At 35.5% G+C, this 27803-nt stretch overlaps 2 protein-coding genes across 4 annotated transcripts in view; both read left to right on the top strand.

Annotated features, from left to right (window-relative positions):
• The window catches only part of ctdp1 (CTD (carboxy-terminal domain, RNA polymerase II, polypeptide A) phosphatase, subunit 1), a 125246-nt gene extending 110526 nt beyond the window's left edge, over nt 1-14720 (top strand). For both annotated transcript variants that reach the window (XM_059556779.1, XM_059556778.1), the window contains one exon: nt 12973-14720. In XM_059556779.1, the coding sequence (XP_059412762.1) occupies nt 12973-13011 (39 nt within the window). In that variant the 3' untranslated portion in view covers nt 13012-14720. The remainder of the gene's footprint in view (nt 1-12972) is intronic.
• septin7a (septin 7a) overlaps nt 1-27803 on the top strand; it is a 318106-nt gene that overhangs the window by 131385 nt on the left and 158918 nt on the right. The gene's annotated exons all lie outside the window — the stretch shown is intronic.

Below are 27803 nucleotides of genomic sequence, written 5' to 3'. Positions count from 1 at the left end.
AGATAAAAATTACATTACATTATTTTAACAGTATTGTTCAAAATAACCATATGAGTACTTACTTTTGAGAAAGTACTCTTTGATACTTTATTGATCGACTTATTATTTCCCTATTGTTATAAATGTATTTAAGTCATTTTAAAGGCTATTGTTCTCTTGGGTCTTTTTTTTATCACTTACTGCACATACAAAAAATCTGTTTAATCGTCAAACTAATCAATGGTGAAAGCTCCAAACAAGACAAAAATGGACACATTGATGATTATTACATTATTTTTATTAAAACGTACAGTTGACAGTAACAAAAATGAAATATGACAAGATATGATGAAATACCGACTCAAGTTGAAGGATATTATAATCCTTAAGTCTGATCGTTTACTCACAGCACTCCTCTCCCTAACAAGGTGTAATGTCAGGATCAGTAAGTGTGAGCAGTAGTTAGCATGAAGCTTGCCTTGGCAAACACCAGCAATTATCTCTCATCAACAATACATATAATATCATGCTGTTGCATACAAATGCATACAGACGTCTCACTTTCGATTGCATGTAGATTGCAGATTCACAGACGTGTTTCATGCAACATAAATGTGTGGCTTCGTAGCATGGATTTGGTCCCTGAGGGCCAATTAGAGCATGCTGTTGGAGAAGAGATAAAAAGCTGTTGTCTCTACATACTTAAGTGTTTTTCTGTGTACGTGTATTCATGGGCATTCATTATGGCTGCTTAACTGTGAAATGGCCCCAGTCGCCTTATTAACTCATTAATCAGCGAAAGTATACACACATTCCTCCCCACCTCTTACGCTGATGGCTTTTTTCAGAAATGGGACAGAATGAAGTCTTCAAAAGTGCTCATCATCAGCTTTCATTAATTAGTTATTAGTCTGAACTGAGCTCAGTCCGGGAAGACTATGGGATATGCAGCAGACTGTTAAAGAGCACCATAATTAACATTTTTAAAATGTTTTACAGCAGCAGTACTATTTTAGATATTTTGCTTTTGGGAATGAAATCCCTTTTTTTATAATCCAAGAGCAACCTTGGCACTTGAGTCTTTAAAATTAACGCTTTTTCATGTCTAATGGCAAATGATGATTCTTACTTTTTTCCTAAAGCCACATAAGGAATGAGTCATCAAGTTTTGTCATTTAATCAGCATCATGTCTTTGCAAAACAGTTTGCTGCTATTTATTTATTCTATTTTATTTTTTTACGGTGCATAAAATCGAAAGCACCAAAAATGTAGAATTTTTGGTGAACTGCATTTTTTTTTTTTTTTTTTTTTTTTTTTTTTTTAAGCAAAGAACTCTATGGGGGTCATAGAGTTTCAATTAGTTTCAATTTAAAGTGCATGCACACATACACACATACAATGCTGATACTCAAGAGAAATCAGCAGAGTCTTGCATTTGAGAGTGCCAGCTGCTGAGAACTATCAAATATACTATAGAAGACTGTGTTAGAAGACTGTGTCTTTATAACTTTCTTTAAAGAAGCCAAAAGTTTAGATACTTGACTTGAATATAAATTTCCTCATAATTTTGGATATCTAATGGAATGGTTGAAAATTAAGCATTTAAACACGATAAGTAATTTCTTAGAAACACTTTTTATATTTGAAATCAACACCCATGAGAAACACTCCTCCTTTCATTGCTCTGACGCCAGATTCAGTAACAAATCTATTACTGGATAAGACAAAGACAAACCGTGACACTTCAAAGCGTTTCGTTTCTATACCTAATATTACTGCAACAGTATATCTTTGTTTTTGTATAACATAACTAAACCAATGTTGCAAGTACTCGGTGGGTTGCTTAGCCCTGCAAAGTTTTTCTAACGCAGGCAGGGTTTCCGCGTTGTCTTAAAAAGTCTTCAATTTAGTTGTATCAAGTTTAAGGCCTTAAAAAGTCTTCAATTGTACGAGAGGTCTTAATTATGATTTCAAGAGGTCTTAAATTTGGGGACGGAAAGACCAGAATTGTGATATGGCTGAATGTGACGATTAAACTTCAAAAGGCTAACGTTATGATTTTATTGAATACACATGAGCGCTGCATGTTCAAAGTCCAGTGCTGCGCTGCTTTGTGTTCTGCTGTCACCGGGGAAAGTTATATTTCTACCAAACGCTCCACCTGCTGGCAGAGAATGAATGAGCATTTTCAATACAACTGTTATTTTGTTCACAGTTCAGAACAATGCGAAAACCGACCCATGTTTTTACCCTGCAAACACGCAGAGCTTTAAATGTGAACTGGTGGATCGATAAGAAGACAATGCAATATACAAATCTAAACATGGGGTGTGCATTATGTGTGGTTTGCGATAATATCGAATGGGAACGGACCACACAGAATATGAAGAATATCTAAAAATTTAGGAGTCAGCTGTCCACGGTAGTCCTTAAGATATCAGCACAATAACACACTCAGCAAACTCTAATTATAGTTATTGATAAAAATCCTTTTTTTCAGCATCACAAACCCCCTAATTTGTTGTTTTATTTATTAGTTCTGGTACTATGAAAAGGTTCCTGCGGTGGGAAAGGCCCTATAGACATTGCCCTACCCCACTCATATTGTATTCATTTTATGTGTTCAGGTCTTTAAAAAGGTCTTAAAAAGTCTTACATTTGAGCTTAAAAATCCTGCAGAAATTCTTGCCAGATCGTAACCCTAGATTTTTCATTTATACCCCTGACCTTTTCCTCTTTAGTAATGTCTCAGTTATCTCTTTTTTTACAGTTTTTCTGCAAATATCTTACAAACTTTCTCTCCTCCCCTTCATGGACATAAACACCACCTATTACTGAATTGCTACTGATCGGTCTGAAGGATTGTTTTTTTTTTTTTTTTTTACACAGATAGGACTATGTACAAACTTTATTTTTTCATCACACTAGCAGATATTTACAAAATTGTTTATTTTAATGTAAATAATTAAATTAATAATGAAACCTGAGTGGTTTCTGTCCCTGCAGTGAGATATTATTCTAACAAAACTCATAAAGGTATCATACAAGTCTACCATATGAATCAAGCAGTGTAATCCAACATAAAGTATAAACAATTATCAAAAATGACACACACCTCATCAACTATGATAAATGGAAAGGCTTCTGTTCTTCTCCATGTCAAACCAGTATCAAAGATGGTTCTTTTGCTGTTAATGTGTTTCCTTGAGCTTCATAAGCCTTCACCAATCTGCACATTGTACAGTTCCTCCAACGGCTTTCGGAGGATTTTCAAGACCTAAGGCCGCCTTTTGACGCCATGGCAACAGACCTGCAGGTGCTATTTTACATTCAATCTCCTCAGCTGGTGAATATTATGGGCTGTGAAATAACACACGGAAGAGGCCATTATTGCACTCTTAATGGATCCATCTGAACTCTCTGAACAGCCCAGCGTGATTTTAAAGGCTCATAGAGCCAGAGAAAGAGTATGGTATACTCGCGATCTGATTTAATTACTGCTGCCCATGTCTCGGGTCCGTTCTCCATGGAAACAAACAGCGAATGAAGAGAACGCCGATTAAAGAGGATTTGGATTTGTGATGTCCCATGGGATCCGTTTAGAAGATCCTTCCACTCTATCCTCACTAATGATGATTTCACTAGTGTGTATGAATGGCACGTTTATGAAGTTAATGAGGCAGAAATAATTTGCCTGTTGACTGCTTAATGAAGGTGCTAGCGAGCAATGCTCTCCAAATCTGAGGTTCCTCATGGAAATGTGCGTTTGTATTTTATTCTAGTGGTTAAATAAAGAAATTTCACTCTCATCGCTCCTTAGTTACTTTGAAGTTGTGGTTAAATGGTGACTTTTTGCCCTTACTGTAGATGAGTGCGGCTGCATTTCTCATGCATGCTGTAATTGATGCATTATTGGCGCTGTGTCCGGGGGCTTCTGGGTAAATGGATGATCTTTGAATAGGGCCGGCTTCTTTTTATGTCCTCCCAGAACAGACCTGTGATGGATTAAACACGGTGAACGTCTGTTGAGATGATCGATGATGAGGTGCATGGACTTCCTCCCTCTCGCTTTCTCTCTTTCTCTGTGTGGTGCACTACTGAACTGCATTTCTGCAAAGTTTTGTTTCTTCCAAAACACAATAAGAACAAAACATTGCTCTTTTTTATGGTAAAGTGATCACTCAAAAATGGCAGTTTACAGAACAACTATTGGGCATTTCAATCTAGATGATTGAGAATATAGAGATTACAGATTACTTTTAGTGCATCTGTTTAATTCAATTTTGATTTGTTTTGTCATCTGCCAGTAAATTATGTGTGAAGGGTACTCACTGATTCATGTTCATGTGAAGTTATGAAATGCAGATCATTTTAGTTTCCTTTGTTGTTTAATTTGATCTTAATTTTGCTTGTTGCAGGTCACACTGTGGTTCTGGACATACATTAAACACTGTCAATAATCCTGACTTTTATAGCTGTTTGGGTTAATTATGGGTGTTATGTTTTGGGGCTAGAGATTAATTGGTTTATGATGAGCTGTGTTTAGCTTAAAAGTTTTACACTATTAAATTGCTCATCAATTAATAAGCGCTGGCAGCATGTCAAACATGATTGGAGTCTGTTTACCCAGAGTCATTCTCTGAGCTGTTAGTGCAGTGATGTTTTTATGTTGTTATATACCATACCTGCACTAAAAGCTACAAATATGTCAAAAAAAATTTAAAGATCCCAAGATATTTAAGATGTTTTGAAAGCTCTTCAGCTCACCACAGCTGCATTTATTTGATCAAACGTACAGTAAAATAGATATACCGTGGAATATTATTACAATTTATAATAACCGTTTTCTATTGTAATATACTTTAAAATGTCATTTATTTAAAGCTGAATTTCCCCATCCTTTCTCCAGTCTTCAGTGTCACACGATCATTCAGAAATCATTTTAATATATAATTGTTTGCTGCTCAAGAAACATTTATTCTTATTATTTCTTCATGTTTGTTTGATGAATAGAACGTTTAAATGAACGGCATTTATTTGAAATATAAATATTTTGTTACATTATAAACATCTTTACTATTATTATTGGTCAGTTTAATGTGTCCTTTATGAATGAAAGTATTAATTTATAAAAATAACGTCTAAAAAAACGTATAAAAAAACGATGAATTTGAAAGGCTCACAGTATATTGGTGCTAAATTCACTTTACTTCCACTTCTGGAAGCCTCTGAGCAGAATGACAGGAAAGAGAGGGATAGAGAGCAATAGAGCTGTAAATAAGAGTGAAATCTGAACATCACCATGCTTACCATTTTCTTACCTACTTCCTCTTTCCACCAGCATGTTATGATGAAAAACTAAACTAACCTGAAACTGTGGTTTCTTATTTTTTCCATCAGAACTCTGACAATGTGGTTTAATTAATTACAAGTTAATGGAGCCATGTTAAAATCACTGAGCCTTAAATCTGTTACATAGAGCTGCTATAGCCACCAAAGCTTCAGGTCAGTCCACGAGCCTCCTGCTGTGTGCTGCGGTGCTTTAATACAGACATCCAGTGATCCAGACCTGCTGACTCAGAATGAGCATTCAAAGGACCAAATCAAATAGTTGAATCACTTTCCTGTTTTGATATATATCTTGTTTACACAGTTGCATATGGGAACATATGTGTCATCAAAATATGATCCATTTGTAGTTTGCTTTGTCAACTTTAAAGGGATCATATAACGATGCTCAAAATAACATTATTTGGTGTATTGCACCGTTTATGCGGTTTAAGTTTCAAAAAACACATTTTTCACATACTGTACATTATTGTCTCTCGTCTGTGCCCCGCCTTCTGAAACAAGTCGAAATTTAGAAAGCTTGGTCATTTTGCTGGGTTTTCTGTTGAAGTGTCCAGTGCTCACAGAGGAGGACAAACTGCTGCAGCGACGATGCTTGTGTACATAATAGACTCTTTTGAGTTCGTTTTGTCTTTTTTTGAGCTGTGCTTAGTTGACACTCTCTCTCTCAAAATTTTCCAGTTCAAGCTGCGATGCCAACAGAAGCTTAGTCTTTTTCCCAAGTAATTGATGGGCCACAGTACTTAAATGTGTGCGGCCTTTCTTTTCAAATGCTACTGTAAACAAACTCCATGATTTCTGAAATGATCTTCTGAAAGCCAACTGCAAACGTTCATGCCTGATTCTTGAGGATGCCTCAAGACAAAACGTGACACTTATTGACCTGTGCTGTGTACTACATGCTGCATGTACAACCATCATCTTCAATCAATAATGCCCATCATGGTGCTTAACGCACGGCCGTATGAGAACAAATCGAACACACATCATTAAACCTCCAGGGTTGATTGAATGCCTCTTCTATGGCTTTAAAAGTGCATTTCTGTCATCATTCACTCACCTGTATGATTTTCTTTCTTCAGTTTCCCATTAATCATCTTCTGAGTTCCACAGAAGAAAGAAAATACAGGTTTGGAATGACATGAGGGCAAGAAATGATGTTGTGCTTTTGTTCTTTCTGTATTTTCAGTATTTCTCCCTGCCTTATACTTTCTCTTTTGTCTTTCCTCATCACCGCACTTTTCCTCTAGCTTCCTTTCTTTCTCTCGGCTACGAAAGCGCTGTCCTGTTTAAATCTTTCAGGTGCATTCAGAGGGAACAAACTGAGCCGGCCGAGTTTCTGCAGTCACATCCTCCTCCCACAAGCCCCTTCTCTCAATCTCACTGCCTTTGTGCTTATGTAATCTGTTTCTTGCAGACGGTGAGAGACTGAGGGAGTGAGACAGAACGTAAGAAATAGGGATATTCCTTCTTTTGAGTTTGAGTCTATTTGCGGTTTGAAAAGAAGCCCTCCATGTGTCCCGCTGGTTTTCCAGCCTGACAGCACTATTCCCAACAGAGATGGTGCACTCTGTTGAGGCATCTCAAGCATGCATATCATTTTCAGACGTGTGCTGTGAGGTCACAGACGGCTGTCGCTGGGCGAGTGTTGAGCTGTTGTCAGAAAACTCTCCAGACAAATCAACAATACAGCATTTCTTTGTATTCTGAAGATGAGGTTCCATGCAAACTTTTGGTTTTGCTTTTGGTTAGAGTTCAGTTGTCATTTTTGTGGATTTGTCAGCAGAAACACTGTTATGGGGTGGTGATTTCATAATTGCACAATTGTTTTTTGGCTATTTCTGTTTAAGGATGTCTGTAAGTTCAAACAGTGAAGTGTGGCGCTAGCAATGCCAGTGTCATGTGTTAATTCCCAGGGAAAACATGAACTGATTCAATTAAATGAATGCTTTTAGTGCATAAATTTTAAAGACGCTTTGGATAAAAGCATCTGCCAAGCATATAAATGTAAACGGACTTGAGGTTTTCCCAAATCTAACGCTCCTGCAGGAGTGGTACATGTTTATCAGTCCACCATAAAAGTCATGTTTGCAAACCTGCTACAATGAGTTCTTTAGAGCTGTTAATACATTTCTGGCATTAGCAAAGAGACTGTCCATGTGCATGTCCCAGCATAATTACACTGCCACGTTATAGGTTTATTATAATGTGTCTCTATTGGACTATATTTGTGTATGTGCATGAAGTGAAATTATGCGTAGGCTTCTCACCAACAAGAGAATAATTAAAAACTATTAAATCTGTTATTTTTAATGTGTTATTCCACATTTTTAAGTAGCCTAATTTACAGGAATGGATATAATAATTTTACTACGTTTTTATTTTTATTTAATTGTGTTTTGGCTATAAGTGTAGTTTTATTGGGGCACAAATTGATTTTAATTTGTGAATATTTTTCATTTTTATTTAGTTTTGGTATAGTTTTAGTTTTCATTTTGGTTTTCATTTTCTTCTAACAGTACAAAGTGCATTAAATAAGAAAAAAAAGAAAATTCAAAGCTAAACTCAACCCAATAAACTTTTGCAAGATTTGCCAAACTTTCCAAATGTATTCACTTGTGTTTTGAGTGTTTTTCTTTTTATAATTTGTCTTATAGATATAAAATATTAAGACTGTCTAGCACGGATTGCAAATATGACCGCTAAAGTCATGTTTATGTAATTATGTTTAATGTTAAACCCCCACTTTTTGTTTGGTTCTTTTTTTTCTTTTCTTTTTTTGTGTAGTTAATGTAGTTATTTTTGTTGGCTAGTTTTCACTTTCAAAATAGATGATAACCCTGACGAGGAGCTCCTATGTGTAATTTGTACCTCAGTTTTATTCCTAACTTCATATTATTCTTTACTCTCAGAGTTAAATCTGATTTCAGATTTTCTCATATTAAATATCAGATAAAGAAAGGGCGATAGTGGCAGTGTGAATAACAGCGCTGTGCTTTAGTCTGTGGTTTGATTGAAGATGTAAGACTGTGGTGTTACGAATCAATGTTAAACTAGCAATGCTCAAAGAGCTTCCCAAACCTTGAGAGACAAGCTTCCTGTTTGTATTTCTTCTAATTACATGGACACAAACAGAAATGATGTGAACACGACACTGAGTCTCATTTTCTCTGTTACTCAGTCCATAAATATAAAAAACATGGTCTGCTCCATTGTCAGGTTGACTTTCTTTTCCAATGTTTTCCATTTTCTGTCCTTCCTTTTCTTTTATCTTTTATTCATGTAGTCGGGCTGGTTCTTTATCAGCAGGTGGTAGTGGATTCATCATGACACTAAGTGTGAGACACATACTGTCCAGTGATCAAAGCAGCTGTCTGTACTGTCAGCACATCTAATGACAGCAGGCGCTTATTTAGTTCTGCCAGAGCATTATTATGTCTATAAAACTTGCTTACAAGGTAGGTGTGTGTGTTTGTCAGTGTCGATTTGATTGGCTTTCATGTATGTGAAGCTACTGCAGGGTCATTAATGGAATTGTCCACCCGCAAATGAAAATGTATTCAGTCTTTCCAAACCTGTATTCATTTCTTTCTAGCACGAAACACAAAAGCGCCATAAAAAGTAGCATAAATGTTTCTCTCTGATTTGTGCTCTTTATTTCAAGTCTTCTGATGTCAAGTCATGGCTCTGTGTGATGGACAGACTGAAGTTGAAAGCAAAAGATCGAATAATTACTTGGATTTCAGTCTGTTCCTCACAAAAAGGTATCGTATGACTTCAGAAGATGTAATGCGCATATATATATCAAATTTATTTTTTAAATTTTTTTTTTTGAGCTGCCATTCCTAACGTTCAGGGTCTATAAGCTCATCTCTCTTATTTACTTGATCACGAATTCAGTAAAAACAGTTATTTTGTGAAATAATTTTACTATTTAGTAATATTACTTAATATTATTTCAAATAAGTGTTTTCTTTCTGAATATATGTTAAAACGTAATTAATTCCTGTGATGCGCAGCTGTATTTTCAGCATCATTACTTCAGTCTTCAGTGTCACATGATCCTTCAGAAATCAGTATAATATGCTGATCAAGATACATTTCGGATTATTATTAGTAATGAAAACAGTTGTGCTGCTTATAATTTTTTCATCTTTGAAGAATGGAAATTTCAAAAGAACAGCATTTTCTGCAATATAAATTCTTTGTATCATTATAAATGTCTTTGCCATCATATTTGATCAATTGAATGCATCACTGCTGCTAAATAAAGGAATTCATTTATTTTACTTACTGACCCCAAACTTTTTAATGGTAGTGCATGTTCTTCTATGCAGAGCAGTGACTGATGGGCTTAACCTTTTAATTAATTAGCATTAAAATGAATTTTTTTGCTCTATCAGTAGGGCATCAGATTTTAAATGAATCCTCTGTTTAGGATTCTTTGTTTATTCATCCACAGCGTCTGTGAGCAGGACAGTGTGTTGCATCATCTTACTGTCAGAAGCACAGATTTATGAGAGAAGATGTGCTCTCTCTTCAGTGCACCATCCGTATTTTCTTTCGTTAGTCTATGTTTTGTGAAAGAGGGGTATCAGAAGTGCATTTCTGCTTTGTTTTGCTATATTTTAATTTTGGTATTGTATTAGTGGAAGAACACGGTCTCCTTCATTGAATCCTTCATCTAATCCATCCATCAATAGCCCCTTTTTGCTAACTTCGTTACAGTGGTTAAGTATTTTTTGGCAGTATTTGTACTTTACTTTAGTTTTTATATTTCAGCCAACTTTTACTCCACTGCATTTCCTAATAAGGAAAGCTCTTGGAATTGCTCCACTTATTATTAAAATGTATTTTACTCCGATAAATTTCCCTATATTCTATTCCCTATAAATTTAACTATATTCGTTACTTACTACAAGAGAGTCAGAAGAACATAGACTGCAGGCAAGCAGGTTTGACGACTCAATGGTCAGGCATTTGCAAGTTAGACTCCTAAAAAGCATCTTTGCTCATGTACAAAGAAGTGTGCACCGCACACAACCCCGGATGATTTCATTTCCCACTCAAGTCGAGTCTGCGGTGTGCAATACAGCATGTTGTACAAGTTCAGTAAAGCAATAAGTGACTTACATTTTAGACATAATATTGCTTGTTTTTGCTCAGTTTTGCTAACGACAATAGTCCAAACGAAGGTCACAGAAGATCACAGCACTGTTTTGCGTCTCTGAGCAATGGACGGTGTTTATTATTGAATGAATCAGCTGTTTGAACAAATCAGTTGAATAAATGATTCAGTGATTCACTCATTAACGTTCTTTTAAACGGCGTTATGTAACGACGTTATTTTTCAGTAACGGAGTAATCTAACTAATTACTTTTCCTGTCGTTACAACGCCGTTAACATTACTGGACGTTAAATGCGTTGCGTTACTATGCATTGATTTAATAAACTATGCAATCCGAACGCACCCCTGGCTCACACAGCGAGTGAGGAGGTGGGTTAATAACGAGATAAGCGATCATGGTAGCCAATCAGAGCCAGTGTTTTTACACACATGCCGGCACACGCGCCAGTGGCGCCAAACACACACACGCAACAGCTACACAGAGACTCGCAGCAGCAGCAGAGATGGCGAGTCAGGAGCAATCCGATGAAAAGTTGGCATTTTCAAGGTGGAGATATAAGCACTACTTCAAATTCATTATGGTCAAAGGCAAGAACGTGCATGTAATGTGTACATGTAATGGGATAAAACTCTTGCTGTCTGTTGACGTGCAATAAATATCGAAAGTTATTTATTTATTTATTTATTTATTTAATAGGGACCATGCATATTCATGTACATTGTTGTATGAAAATACACCATGTAAACATGCCAGAATTAGTAAAAAGAAACTATTTTTCATCTGCAGTCCCTAGGCCGGTAACATAAAAACTAACAAAGAAAATAACCAACAATCATATAACATTCATTCACTATGACAACATTACACATAAATAAAAATATACATCAACAATACAAACAAACAAGACAAAAAATTCAAAATAACAATGACATTATACATTCACCACTATACTACATTAACAGTGAAAATGTATGACTATGTATTACTAATAGTGTACGAACACCTGTCTGTTCTTCTCATTTCAACTGACTTTTGAAAACTTTTTTTTTTTTTTTTTTACAGTAACGCAAATAGTTACTTTCCTTGGTGACGAGTAGGGCTGTCAACGAATATTCTAAATTCGAAAATGTATTCAAATAGTTTAAAAAAAACGAATTTCGAAGGTGAAAATTAATATTCGAATAAAAAAAATGTTAGTTAATTTCCTTGTTTTTGTGTAGGTAATACGTTGTCATATATGTTTAAACTTAAATAGACTATCTATACAATTACTTATGTCTCTTTGTATTATTTTTGCCTGTAATTGACGTAATGCGTCATTGATAACATGCGAAACCAGATGTTCGAATAGTTTGAATATTCGTGTATTTTTTTAGAGGGAATATTCGAACGTCAATTTTGAGCAATTTTGACAGCCCTAGTAACGAGTTACTTTTATTATAGAGTAATTCAGTTACTAACTCAGTTACTTTTTTGAACAAGTAGTGAGTAACTATAACTAATTACTTTTTTTTTAAGTAACGTTCCCAACAGTGCTCATTAACATTCACTTGGTGTCACCTACAGTCGGCTTTAATTTTGAATTTTTACTACCCCCCCCCCCCCATTTTTTTTTATTATTTCAATTGTCAGTATTCAACGTTTATGTTAAAAACACAACATTAGGCCTATTTATACAACTGTATCTGCAGTTTAAATGCATCCATGTCCCCCTGTGATACATAAACTGTAAATACATGCTATTTCAGATTCCAGAAATGTTTTCTTATGTTAGAATGTAAACACTAAGTTCTAGAACAAGTACTTCTTATTCGTACTTTAACTTCCAAATAATTAAGTACATTTATGATTTAAAAAAAATACTTTTCGTACTTAAGTACTATAAATATCACATACTTTAAGACTTGAATAACATTCCTCAAGTAATATTCTAAACGGTGACTTCTACTACTAATAAAGGAATTTTCTGGTAAGATATCTGAACTTTTACTTGTGTGACTTTCAGGTACTTTCTACACCACTGCAATAATCTTTGTTTTACAACGACTACAAGTAATGTGTAACAAGGACACCAACTTACCATTAAGGGGGCGCTTATTTTAAAAGTTACTTGTCTGTTAATGTTATGCTAGATGATAGTTTATTGAACATTTACTTGTTCTCACCCCAAGGAACATGATATTTGTTCTTTTATTGCTCTTAATCAAGCATACTTAGCCACCAGTTTGTTCCTATTATCAGAGAGCGCCAACAAAGTTAGGATGGCATTTTTTGTTTTGTGGCGCTTCAGGCTCCTGGCACCAATCCCCTCCCCTGGTGCCTGTCAGACGCTGGTGGAGATGGTGACATGCGAACCATCGGCCTGCAGAACATGACCGAGTGCTGCAACCAATCACTGCCAACAACACTCAACACTGTCATACATAACCCTGGCAACCAGACCGCTTTGAACCAATGAGCTTTTCTCTCCAAACGAGCATCACTGACCGACGCCTCTGTGTTTCTATCTTTAGGGGCCACAAAAGAAAACTGGAGGAGGCCAGAGAAGATAACAACGACGATGATGATGGTGGCTCCAGTAAAGACTCCAATGAGGAGGGCAGCAGCTCAGAGGCTGATGAGATGGCTGCTGCACTGGAGGCGGAGCTAAATGATTTCATGTGAGCTGATTGGACGATGATGCATATGAACTATTCTGTTCTCATAAGGTACCAGAGATGAAACATGCGATTGTGTCGCTGTTATACAGCGCAAGTAAGTGTGTGTGTGTGTGCACGTGTGTGAGAATAAAACAAAGGGGTTTACAAAGTAGATAGATATGTACAGATAGAGTTTTAGTAGGATAAGTCCAACACAAAGTCATTTTATTGTGAATTTACTTAGAGTACATAGACACTTAGAGCAGTGTGGGAAGTAGAGCTACTGTGTCTGGTGTTTTACTTAGTTTCTGTTCCAAAATTAATTTTTATATAAATGTAAATGAAATGAAATATTTCAACTAATTGGTAAGAATGCCAAAGACTCTGAAGAGCTCTGCTCATGGACCCCTCAGAAGACTTTTGGAGGGGTTTGTGGTCCTCACCAGCAGTCAAAATCAGACATCCGAATGTGTCCATAGACGTCTCTTTCCTTTGGTTTTGTGCGATGCCCCTGTGTGTGACTGACACTGTGCTGCACCAATCTCAGAATACCAGCACCTCTAGACACGCCCACAGCCACTATTAACAAAAGAAACTGCTACGTGAAGAACTGATAAGAATGTGAAATGTGCAATCAGTAATACACCTGCAACAGACGTTTTAAATCACACCATTATGATTATGGTTTGCAGCTGATTTATTACAATACTGAAGGAGTAGTTTGCAAAAATGACTTGTAAAGTTCTGTCATCATTTACTCACTCTCTGAAAACCAAGAAACATATAATGCGATGTTAAGTAGAATGTCTGAGCTGCCACAGTCCAAATTTAACACCTTGAAAGTGATCCATATGTCTTCTGAAAAAGCTTCATGTTTTGATATTCATTATGGCTTTTTAGAGCTTGGAGAAGTGAAAGATTATCCGTTTGCTCCTCACACAATGATATCATATTGCTTCTAAATACTTTGAAAGGTGCTTATAAATCAAAAGGGCCACTTTTAATGCCTTTGTTCATCTTGTAGTTTGATATTATAAATCCAATTTTTGTTGTAGTCAAAAGAGCTGCTCAGACATTCTGTGTCTTCATTAGTGTTTCGCAAAAGAAAGAACATTACCATTTGGAACAACATGTGCTAGTAAATGACAGCAGACTTAGATACATCTTAGATACTCCTAAAATGACATTTAAATGCCATCTTTTACGCTGATGTCAGCATAATGTCGTCGTCATCATTTGGCCTCAGGTGCTGATAGTGAACACAGTGTGGCAGCATTAAACCGGGTGTTTGGTTGGCTCTCACGCCACCCTGAACCATCACTGTACACACTGATCAGATCTGGACCCGTGGGCATCGAAACTACATGTCTGAGACCAGTTTCATGATTTCACTGGTTCGAGATGGTATTCTTGTGCTGAGCTGCTTGAACAATGAGACGTCTAGATCTAACTCAGTTTCTAAGAGGTTTGTGCACCTCATCTCTCGTGTTGTTTTTGACTGATGGATTTTCTTTCACTTTCATCGTGGTGTTGTTTTCAACAATGCAAAGTATTTGTATATTCTATTTTGTACTTGGCAAAGAAAATACCTTTCATTTAATAAAGATTTGTTTTATAAACCAGTGCTTGTTTGTTTGTTTTTTATTGTTGAATGCAATGTATTGTGTTAAAATAAAAAAATCAATAGCACAGATTCTCAATGCTATAAAGTTAAGAAAACAAACAAAAAACCTTGAGGCAGCCATCCAGCTTCAATATACTCAACATATTAAAAAAAAATACTGTAACTTGTGCATTTAAGTTAATTAATCTTACATTTTAAGAGGATCATGAGCATTACTGTACACAATAGAGATGTAGAACAGAGATGTCTAAGTTCTGTATCAATTTGTTGAGGAAACTGAAAAGCTTATATGTAGTTACTATGTACACTAACAAATTTAGTATATGCTTACTGAAATAGAAGAAGCTTAATCAAAACACTAATCACCATGAAGGTGACTTGAAATACCTACATTGATCTAAAACATCAGTTGATTCTGAATAACCCATATTTATCATAAATCCTCATGTTTTGGCCCAATTTTATATAATTATTATGATCACCAAGACTGAATGTATTTAATCCGAAATATAGTATAAATTAATAAATATTAATTGAAATATTAATATTAATTAAATTAAATATCAGAATTTAAAATTACTGTCTGTTATTGTAATATAATTTTTAGATTTTTAGATATATTTAGAATATACAAGCATTTATTTGAAATAGAATACATAGAAATAAAATAAAATATTAAATATAAATCTTTTGTAACTTTATAAACATGTTTACTGTCATTTTTGATCTTCGTAATTGAAAATAGTAGAATGTATAAAGAAAGACAAAACGCATCACTTTTTGATTGATCTAATGCAATGACATTCAGACGGTATAGCTGAAGTAAACACATTTGGGGCAACTATTAAATATTTCCTCAATTTATTTGAGATAAACGGCGAGAGAGCTAGATTTAGCTAGTAAGTCTGTACTTTCGTCGATTTAGCATCATAAACTCTGATTCATAGGCTTCATCGAAACACTAATCACTCTACATAAATCGTATACATAAAGCTAAAACATCAATTATTTCTGAAAAATTATTTAAAAATAATAATAATTGTGATGAAACTAAACCAAAACCTTCAACACCAAACATCCAAAGTTTTTGCCGTTTAATATTAAGTTGCTTATACTAAAGTCTAAAAGTTGACTTTGATGTAATATCAACTTTATCCACATTTGATAGTTCAGTTAACCTTTATTGCCTGACAAAATAGAAGTTGGATTTGTACAGAGTAATACACATTGATTAAAAAGATTTTGAAGTGAACCAATTGGGGGACAAGATGAACTGGGCGTTGCTTTTTAGCTTTTTAAATGTATGTCTCTTAAAAATCAGTAACTGGTAGGACTACACGAAAACAATTAATAAAAACTCATCCTAAAGAGACCGTTTCTGCAGGACGTCCCTGGAGTAAAACCAGCTGAAGCTCATTAAGCCTGCAGTGCTGCTCAAATAGTGATTTGACTCTGGCCGCTGTGTTGTAGAGGAAAATCAGTCTGGACACACCTCCTGTCTCTCTGATCCTCTTTCAGCCACCCGCTCGAAATAATTCAATAAAACACACTAAAGAGTCTTTCAGTGTGTAGTAAGCACAGCTTTATTATGAAGCAGCACATCTGAAATACTGATGATGCCCATTTTCAACGCAGCCGAATGGGTAAGTTTCTCAAATGTCTGAAAACACTCCAGACTGTGAGGCTTGCGCTTTAGTTTCAGTGATTCATCTTCATCTGGGAAACACTACAGATCCCCCTGCTACTCTACTGTACATCTCGAGGCTGTGCTGAAATCTCATAACACGCCGCTGAATTAATCCTGAGATTAAGCATTAGATCCCTCAATGGGTTTTTCAGAATAATCATAATCCCACTAATCTTTTAATTGTGTCATCGATTAATATTAGCTTTATTGTGTACGAGCATGATTATAATTAAAAGCTCAATGTGCATTCTCAACTTCTCCCTCTTCAATCATCTTCCAGTTTAACTGCTTCTTTAATATGTACGGTATGATAATTACTTAAGGGATAATGTTCAACAATCTAATTTTATTATTCTTGAAAGGAGTTAGGCACAGTATAAAAATCAGGCCAATTGCCATATATTTTAAATAAGCATATATACTTTTTCCAGCAAATAATTCACAAAAAAGGTTAACACTATATAGACTGATATTCAAATAAGTTTGGTAATTTTTTAAATAAAAATGTAATGTTTTTGTCTCTTATGCTCACAAAGACCATTTATTTGATAAAAAATATTTTTATTGTGAAATTTTATTCGATTTTTTTATTGTAATACATTTTAAAATGTAGTTTATTTGTGAGCCAAAGCTGAATGTTCAGATTTAATTTTTTTAAGATTTATGGGCTTTTTATGGTTTTATTTGGACAGTATAGATTTGACAGGTAAGCATTGGGTGGAGAGAGCGGGAAGTGGGATCGGCAAAGGACCACTAGAGGGATTCGATCTCGGGTCGTCGTGAGCGCAGGTGCACTATATTTCAGCGCACTAACCAAAAGGCTATTGGTGCTGATGAATTTTCAGATTTTTTGATGAATAGAACAGAATTTATTTGAAATAGAATAAATATAAATCTTTTTTGAAGTTACTTTTACTATTTACTTTTCTGCTTGGCAATACTGAGATCATCAAAATACAAACTTGCAAGAAAAAATACATACAAAATACTCAAGAAATATAAAAAAAGATATTCAAAACATTCAATAATACTACACAAAATAATAAAAAAAATACATACAGTTAGGCCATATATATTTGGACAAAGGCATAATTTTTTATTATTTTAGCTGTTGACCAAAACATATTCAAATCACAGTTATATACTGAATATGTGCTTAAAGTTCATCATTCAGCTAAGCTTCATAGTACAAATGGATGATGACCCAAAACAAATAGAAAAAACAACCCAGGTTAAAAAAAGTGGAATATTCTGCAATGGCCAAGTCAATCTCCTGATCTCAACCCGATTGAGCTGCATTTCACTCGCTGAAGACAAAACTAAAGACAGAAAGACCCACAAACAAACAACAACTGAAGCCAGCAGCAGTAAAGGCCTGACAAAGCATCACAAAGGAAGAAACCCGGTCTCTGGTGATGTCCTTGAGTTCAGACTTCAGGCAGTCATTGCCTGCAAAGGATTCTCAACAAGATATAAAAAATTTACATTTTATTTGATTCTATTTATTTATACAATTACATTTGAGCCCCTGAAAATGGGGGGGGGGGGGGGGGGGCTGTGTATAAAAATGGTTGTAATCCCTAAGCATTTTATATTATATTTTTTTCAGCCCCATAAATTAAATTAATTAATTAAATTAAAGCTTATAATTTCATCTTTATTGTTTCATTTTAATTCTATTCTGGTGTGTGTACATATATATATACGGACCTAACTGTACATATGCACACACACAAATATACATCCATTCATACACTCACATGCAATAAAAATAGAAAATTATGAAACAATTACAAATATAACTGCAAAAAGCACCCTAAACATCCACATTACTTTCCAAGGTTTCCACGGGGCTTTAAAAAGTCTTAATTTGTAAAAGAAAGTCTTAATTATGAGTTCAGAACAATGCGAAAATCAACCCATGTTTTTACCCTGCAAACATGTGAACTGGTGGATCAATAAGAAGACAATGCATTATACAAATCTAAACATAGGGGTGTGCAAAATGTATGGTCTATGATAATATCATAATTGTAGTTTTAATGATGTGCAATTTGATATTATGAGTATATCGCAAAAATCTAAAACAAAACACCTAAAGAGTGCACACATACATTAGGTGATGAAGTCTAGTAGGTTAGACTAGTGTGCATTCACACATTTAGAGTGCGTTCTTTCACTGCATGCATTAATCAGGCTATTAAAATGCATTTATAATTATCACAGAATTGAAGATAGGGGGCAGATAATGTATATATTTATATATTTTCATATGGTTAATATCACATGAAGAGTGCCGTTTTTTTACTCCAAAAGCAAGCATGATTACAATTGTGATATTGATTTTACACAACAGTTAAATAAACAAGTAGTTAATATTAAAAGATTACGATTTAGACACCATATTTCCTGTTTTTGCTCCAACAAAAAAATTATTTCAAAGCACAGCGCTGTTTTTGACTGAGCAACAGGACGCTGTTTTGTTCCTGAATGAATCAACCGTTCAAATGATTCTGTTCAATCATAAGGACTCACTTATTAACAGTGACTTACTGGCGGTTTTAATTTCACATTTAAGGTACCTTTTCATTTTTAAAAGAATTTCAAACATCAGTTTTCAATATTTTATGTTTAAAATATCAAAACATTATCCATGCATTTGTACCTGCAGGTTAAGGTATTCCATGTCCCTCTGAGCTGCATTAAACAAGTGTGTAAATGCCTGTAAATGACGCTTCTAATGCAGCTTCTGTGTTTCCTCTGCATTGCAAAGATAAATTCTCTTGATGCTGATTTAATTTGCTTGGTAACAACACAAATGCAAGAATCTGCCTTAAAAGATGGTGCACACTTTTAGAAAAAAATGACTTGGTTAAAAATGTACATAAAACTTGATGTAAGTTATTAATTTATACTACTGCTGTCAGAGATGTATAGTAACGAAGTAGAACTACTTCACTACTGTACTTAAGTACTAATGTCCGCCTTGCTCTGATGTCATGCTGACGTAGGTCAAAAATCTCTCTCGAGCGCAAGGCGCACGTGTCGCATTCTGCAGTCGGGCGCAGTTGCTCTCCACCAACTGTGCTGATCAAAAGCACGATGGGAAACGACTGACGACACAGCTTAATGCTCATTGGTTTAAACAACTGTGATGTAATGTTCTCTTTTAAAATGTTTGATTTTAAAACTCTAATATCATGTTTTGTGTGTTTATGTTATGTGTGAATATTCCCAAACTATCTGACAGTGCGATCTCTTTGGGTTATGTAATTTAATTTTTATTTTAAAAAAATTGAATAAATAAAAACACATATGTCTGTATTAAAGAAAAAAAATATTGATAAACACGTCTTTGGTATGTAATTAAATGGGTGTCTTGTTAATTTTATTTATTTTCATATAAAAGCAACAGAACTTGAATTACATCCAGTTTATTAGCAACACTGTGCACAAGCGTGAATCCCGCGATAGCCATCTTTGATCTCACAGGTGTCAGATCCACTACGAGAAGAGAGATCTGTCCGGCTGTGCTTTGTTCACTCCTCCTCTCACTGCAGCCGCCTACTCTCGCTTACATTTCAGGCGAGGCGCATCTCAAACAAGCCTACTAGCACAGAATCAGTTCAGAATCAATCACCAAAAGAATCAGTTTGGTTCAGACGCTCTGTGTGTCGGTTTGCTTTCACGCTGAATCACACATGAGCAGTATCATCAGCTCCTCGGTTCTCGAATCGGATGCGTCTGACAGAAACGGTTCCTGACCACTGATCTATAATATAAGTTATATATATAGATCAGTGTTCTTTACTCGTGAACGAGTCAGTCTGTTGTTCATTATCTGGCTCGGCTCGGTGTTCATCTCTCTCTTCACAGCAGTTCAGTCAGTGTACTGTTTGAGTAAATGAATTACTTCGGGATATTGGTTTGTTTGAACTCAGAGGGAGTGTCGGCCACATTAAAAAAGTTAAAAGCTTAAGTCATTTGTGGATTAATGCGTATTGGAGACGCGAACCGTTTAAAACGATTCAGTTCGATTTGGTGAACTGGTTCAAAAAGATCCGGTTACATCGAATGATTCGTTTTGCGAACCGGATATCACAAACTGCTTTGTTTTGAACTCTCTCACAACAGACACGAAAGAGAAGACTGATGAATAAAGTCGTAGTGTTTGCTATTTTTGGACCAAAATGTATTTTCGATGCTTCAAAATATTCTAACTGACCCTCTGATGTCACATGGACTAATTTGATGATGTTTTTCTTACCTTTCTGGACATGGACAGTATACCGTACACACAGCTTCAATGGAGGGACTGAGAGCTCTCGAACTAAATCTAAAATATCTTAAACTGTGTTCAGAAGATAAATGGAGGTCTCACGGGTTTGGAACGACATGAGGGTGAGTTATTAATGACATAATTTTGCAAATTGGGCGAACTAACCCTTTAATCTGTTTTTTGTTTACAAAAAGTTACAGTCAAAGGAATTGTGATTGTCCTTTAGGTTAATCATTTGAAATAGTAAAAACAATATGTTCAAACTTTTGACTACTTTCTTTAATAACTACATAACACAATACTTGTACTTTTACTCTCAGTACTTGAGTAGTAAATTTTCAAATAGACTACTTGCAATACTTAAGCACAAAAAATGTTGAATACTTTAGTACTTCTACTTAAGTGTGGTGCTTAAAGAGCACTTCAACTTCTACTCAAGTCATTTTTTTGATAGAGCACTTGTACTTTTACTCAAGTCTGGGTCTCTAGTACTTTATACATCTCTGACTGCTGTGAACGGAGCACACAGAATATGAACAGCTGTCCATGGTAGTCCTTAAGATAACAGCACAATAACATCGTTATCGATAAAATACCAGAATATTCTGAAGATATATTTTTTTAATCAATATTGCACACCACTAATTTAGGTCTAATTTAATATATAATCATTTATTGAAAATTGTTTAAATTAATATATTAATAATCTCAACTTTAAAGGCAGAATTGTAAAGTTTATGATTTTATAAAACTTTGTTTTTGTGAAAACTTGTATCTGAACTGTAAATTATGCTTTTTACAGTAATTGTATGGTATTTCATGGTACTTTATATATACATTGCCCTACACCGCTCATATGATATTCATTTTATGTGTTCAGATCTTAAAAAAGGTCTTAAAAAGTCTTAAATTTGAGCTTAAAAATCCTGCAGAAACACTGTTTTCACTGATCTAACATGGTGTTTTGTAGCCCCATAAACATATTCACTGTCACATTCGATCAAGTTAATACATCCTTATTAAATAAAAGTATTTATTTTAAAAAAAAGTAGAATTTATGAAGAAAATACAAAGCACTTTTTGATTGATCTAATGCAATGTCATTCAGACAGTAAAGTAAATACATCTGGGACAACATTTCCTCACTTTGTTTGAAACAAACAGCTAGAGAGCTACATTTAGCTGCTCAGTCTGTACAGTTATGTCTTTAGGATCATACATTCAGATTTCTGGGCTTTAAAGTGATGTTCAGGTTGTTTAGCTGTGAAATGGGCTTTGTTTGGATCTCAGAGCTGTGGTGAGTATACATGAGCTCTTTCTCTTGCTGTTTTCTTGCTCTGGTCTGTTCTCAGGGGTGTGCGGTGGGAAAGGTCAGCACAGTCCAGCAGAAACAGCTGCTTTATGTTTTGACAGACAGCTGTATCAATGCTCTGTGGATTGCTTCTTCCCATCACTGATTTTCTGCCATGTAAGTTTGCCAGTTTCCACTGGGGAAATACTGTGAATGAAGCTCAGAAAGCCAATAAATAGGTTTTTTTTGTGTTTGTGTGTGTTGTTGATTGGCAGGTGAGGCCGACTCACTTGTCATGTGCACTGGCAGTGCAGCAGTTCCCTGAGGGAACAGAAACGATTAGGACCTGGCAGATGTTTTTTTGTTGTCCAATGTCTGTGTTTATGATTTTTACTGAAGGTCAGGCTTCTTAGACAGACTGAAATGAGCACAGGTTTATTCAGAAGTTAACTGATGCTGAAGAAGTTAACATTTCAAAATTTGCAGACTTTTTTTCTTGGATGCTTGGATACAAAACGGCGGGAATTCTTCCTTTCTTCTGAAATTTCTCACTGTTATTCTGTACATTATTTTATAGTTAAAATATTAAATGAGTTTAGCTCAAACCCTGATGAACCTCACCCACCTGTAACTAAGTTAAGTTTGATTAGGGTTAAAGCTCCAAGCTCCTCCCCTCCAGTTCCAAGTTTGCCCATCCCCTTTTAACTCATTATTATAACGCTTTATAAAAGATTGATTAACCCGTTAATTAAATAGATTATTATGAGAGTGTCATATACAAGATGATTAAATATATTTGTTCACTTTTTTTTATTATTCACAATTGTACAGTATAACAGTAATTGATTTCAGAAAAAGAAAGAAAATGTACCTTTATTGGTATTTGCTGCTGTCAGCTCTGGATGATGCTCACAGCTCACAAACGTTTTTATTGTTATTTAATTTTCCCCTCTGCTCATTCGGCTGACACCTAAACCACACTGTAAAGAGATTGCTGTAAATTTACAGTAGCTGGATGTATTATTACTGTGTTTTCATTTATTGCCAGTATTAGTACTTTTCAGTTTATTTTATATTTTTACCTGTATGAAGCAGTCTAATTGCAGAAGAACACTGCATACCATACTTTTTTACAACCCTATAAAAATCACAGTAACTCATTTGCATTTGTCTTTATAATATATTTTTTAATTGTAGAACATTTTCGTTTTAAAAATACAAATGACAGATCTTCATCTCTAGTGTGCACTAGCTGGAAAAAAGGGCATCAGCACAGTCCCCTGGGGAATTTTTTACTGTACTATGTGTAGCATGGCAAAACAGGCTTGACAGAAATAAAATACAGTAAAAATTTGTTTGTGGTGTTGTGTTAAATTTCAGTAATTTTGGCGAAGCTGACAAGCTCTCTGATGAGAAACACCATGAGTGGATTTGGGCTGTTGTGGGTTTTTAGGGGGTTTTTTCACTCTCCATCCAGAATTCAATCTGATCTGTGACTCTGAATGAGATTTGGTCGATTCTCAGAATAAACCTGCAAACACAAGAAAAACAAGTCAAACAAGTGTTTACAGAATTTGCCCCAACTGCCAGACTTTGTGCTGTATGCGCTTTGGGATTAATAAAAACACTACTATCTTCACACGCCTACAAGGAAGGTGCATAATTAGTTGATAATCCATCACAAATCATTAAAGCGGCATTCCTAATAATGTATTTCTGTAGTCAAGTCAAGTCACCGTTATTTATATAGCGCTTTTTATAATGCAGATTGTGAAAGGGTTTTTTTAAAGAAAAGAATTTGAATAGAGAGAGCTAGAGTTAGAGGGTCAAATAAAGATGGAAGAGATGGGTTTTAGTCGATTCTTGAAGATGGTTAAGGACTCAGCTGCCCGGATTGAATTGGGGAGGTCATTCCACCAGGAGGGAACATTTAATTCAAAAGTCTGTGAAAGTGACTTTGTGCTTCTTTGGGATGGCACAATAAAGTGATGTTCACTTGCAGAACACAATCTTCTAGAGGCACATAAGTCTGAAGTAATGAATTTAGGTAAAAGGGTGCAAAGCCAGAGATGGTTTTGTATGCAAACATTAACCCATTAACTTTTTTAAAACTTTAGAAGTATTTGTGGGTTCTTGTTTGTTAGAAATATCATTCAATTCAATTCAAAGAATTTGAACAATTCATTGAGTTTCTCCTCGAGTCTCTGTTTATCTGATGATCAGATAAGCTGTGGGAGAGCATAAAGTGGTTGAAACATTAAATATATTCTGCAGTAGCTCTCTCACAACCAAGAGTGGAAATAATGGTTTCAAGACAATTACACCACCATCACTCATAAAGATAGTGAAAATGGCCCTCGGCTGTAACTTCCTGAAAAAAAAGGCAATGGACTAATGAATTCAAAAACACTGTTCTCCATCTTCTGCTAAAATTACACCAGAAGCATGCATTTCAGGGCTTCCCCCCTTCTGCGGCCATTCAGCAATATTTACTCACCTAAAGGATTATTAGGAACACCATACTAACATTGTGTTTGACCCCCTTTCGCCTGCAGAACTGCCTTAATTCTACGTGGCATTGATTCAACAAGGTGCTGAAAGCATTCTTTAGAAATGTTGGCCCATATTGATAGGATAGCATCTTGCAGTTGATGGAGATTTGTGGGATGCACATCCAGGGCACGAAGCTCCCGTTCCACTACATCCCAAAGATGCTCTATTGGGTTGAGATCTGGTGACTGTGGGGGCCATTTTAGTACAGTGAACTCATTGTCATGCTCAAGAAACCAATTTGAAATGATTCGAGCTTTGTGACATGGTGCATTATCCTGCTGGAAGTAGCCATCAGGGGATGGGTACATGGTGGTCATAAAGGGATGGACATGGTCAGAAACAATGCTCAGGTAGGCCGTGGCATTTAAAAAATGCCCAATTGGCACTGAGGAGCCTAAAGTGTGCCAAGAAAACATCCCCCACACCATTACACCACCACCACCAGCCTGCACAGTGGTAACAAGGCATGATGGATCCATGTTTTCATTCTGTTTACGCCAAATTCTGACTCTACCATCTGAATGTCTCATCAGAAATCGAGACTCATCAGACCAGGCAACATTTTTCCAGTCATCAACTGTCCAATTTTGGTGAGCTCATGCAAACTGTAGCCTCTTTTTCCTATTTGTAGTGGAGATGAGTGTTACCCGGTGGGGTCTTCTGCTGTTGTAGCCCATCCGCCTCAAGGTTGTGCCTGTTGTGGCTTCACAAATGCTTTGCTCTTCTATCAGCTTGAATCAGTCGGCCCATTCTCCTCTGACCTCTAGCATCAACAAGGCATTTTCGCCCACAGGACTGCCACACACTGGATGCTTTTCCCTTTTCACACCATTCTTTGTAAACCCTAGAAATGGTTGTGCGTGAAAATCCCAGTAACTGAGCAGATTGTGAAATACTCAGACTGGTCCGTCTGACACCAACAACCATGCCACGCTCAAAATTGCTTAAATCACCTTTCTTTCCCATTCTGACATTCAGTTTGGCGTTCAGGAGATTGTCTTGACCAGGACCGCACACCTAAATGCATTGAAGCAACTGCCATGTGATTGGTTGATTAGATAATTCCATGAGAAATTGAACAGGTGTTCCTAATAATCCTTTAGTTGTGTGTGTGTGTGTGTGTGTGTGTGTGTGTGTGTGTGTGTGTGTGTGTGTGTGTGTGTGTGTATATATAAATATATATATATATAGATAGATAGATAGATAGATAGATAGATAGATAGCAGTTTAAAGGTTTACACAAAATATATTTTAAATTAATTTTATAAGTATATATTTAGCATATATTCTACAAATATTTTGTCCAGGATTTATTTATTTGCCATTTAAGGGATGACAATACTGCTATACAGTACAATAATGGCAGCATACAGTAAATGATAACGTTATTTATAGATTTAGTAACACGGCTAAAAAACATCTGCTACAGCTGTCAGGATTAATGTTCTGCTGCTAGGAAGAAAATAGCTTATAAATGCCCTCAACAGTTTTAGCTAAATTAGAAAATAAATAAATAGCCTGTTTCTGAATGTCCATTTAATATAAAATGAGCTCATCATGTGACTAAATAATGTGTCTATTTGCCATTGAAATGAATAATTAGCAGTTTTAACTTTGAGATTTAAACCTCTTCTGAGTATTAAACTTTGTTCAGTAAGTCCTAAATCCCACACTGTTTATGCTACAGACGTCAATTATTTCTCAAATCATGCAACTTTTACAGATGTGAGTCTCTCTGTGAGACTTACAACCAAAAAATATCATCAAGTCTTAATGGTTGCTCTTTGAAACACTGTTAAATATATATTTATATATTATTATTTTATTAGAATCTTTTTTTTTTTTTCTTTTTTTTTTACTAAAAAAGCTACGGTTAAAGCCCTATTCGCACAGGATTAATATTATCTAGGGACCCCCCCCCCCCCCCCCCCAAACACACACACATCTGAATTTCGTGTGGTGCATTCGCACAGGATAAGCGAAGCCTGTGATTTTACTCTAATTTAACTTATCTCCCAGATACTCGGTTATCAAGGCTTTGAGAGTCCTGCTTTATGGTCCAGATGAATAAAAAAATAAAATTATAGTTTCTTGCGCTGTTTCATTTATATTTCACCAGGTTAAAATAATATCTCAAGATTTATGCTTGATTTATTTGTGACACATTAACCTCAAAACCTTTTCAGATTTCTCTTTCTGCAAATTGTATGGTGTAGTGATATGATGACAGCACCCTAAATACTATAAAACACTCCAACGCAGCTCCATTCTTCGAGAAAGATGGATAAAAATGCGCCCAGGAAACAAAAACCTCTAAATTTTATATGACCCGCCAAATTAAAGATGTTGATTTGCATGGGACTAATATTATCACAGGACCTTGGTGTTCGGCGAAATATGGTAGGTCTTTTGCAGGGGAATTTTCACTTTACAAATTACAGACGTGGCCGATTCGCACGGGATTAAGACAGATAACCTCTGCAATTATTACAAATGACTGGAGGTCAACAGGTAATACTAATCCTGTGCAAATAGGGCTTAAGTTAACTTCCCAAATGGTGAAAAACTAGGCATTATAGGTACTTTTATTGTAAAAATGTATTGTTTTATTATCATATTTATAGTTTTTGGACATAGAAACTATGTACTATTTTATAATATGTGGTTAAATAAAGGGACATTCTCAGAAGTTCCTATGTGACACCTCAAATATGATTTTATTTAAAGAGTTTGCTTATTTTGTTGGAATTTTGTGTTACATTTTCTGTTATTTAGTGAATGTTTCTTGCGTTATTTCGCGTGTAATGTGGTATTACCATGATGGTGACACTGTGCACCATATACAAGATGGATAAGACACTTACAGTACGATGAACTCTGATTCATTATGTGGTTTTCTATCGTACCACTTGTCACTACATTTTAATGTACAGAGCAGATTTTGGTGGTTTAGGTAGATTTTTATAGTAGCATTTTATCACTTAATTAAATATAAAGGCCCAAACATGCCGTCACGTAATTGGTGAGCATCTTTTCAGGACGAGGGATTGTAGTTAACCAATAAAAGAGTGTTTTTCTTTTATTGTGAACCGAGAGCGTTTGCTCTGTCCACTCACCTCCACGCTGATAGTGACCGAGCTCTGGCAGATGCCATGTGTTTATCTCTCCATTATAGTCCTTTGCCAAACCAAATTACACACCAGCCACCTCTTCCTGAACCGATGGCTTTATTGCAGGGCTGCTGGACCTCACAATATCCGTCTGCTGAATG

This window comes from Carassius carassius, chromosome 8 (genome assembly GCF_963082965.1).
Source record: "Carassius carassius chromosome 8, fCarCar2.1, whole genome shotgun sequence".
NCBI classification, from domain to species: domain Eukaryota; kingdom Metazoa; phylum Chordata; class Actinopteri; order Cypriniformes; family Cyprinidae; genus Carassius; species Carassius carassius.
Note: the sequence above shows the minus strand (reverse complement) of the source record. Positions and strands in the feature narration are given on the sequence as shown.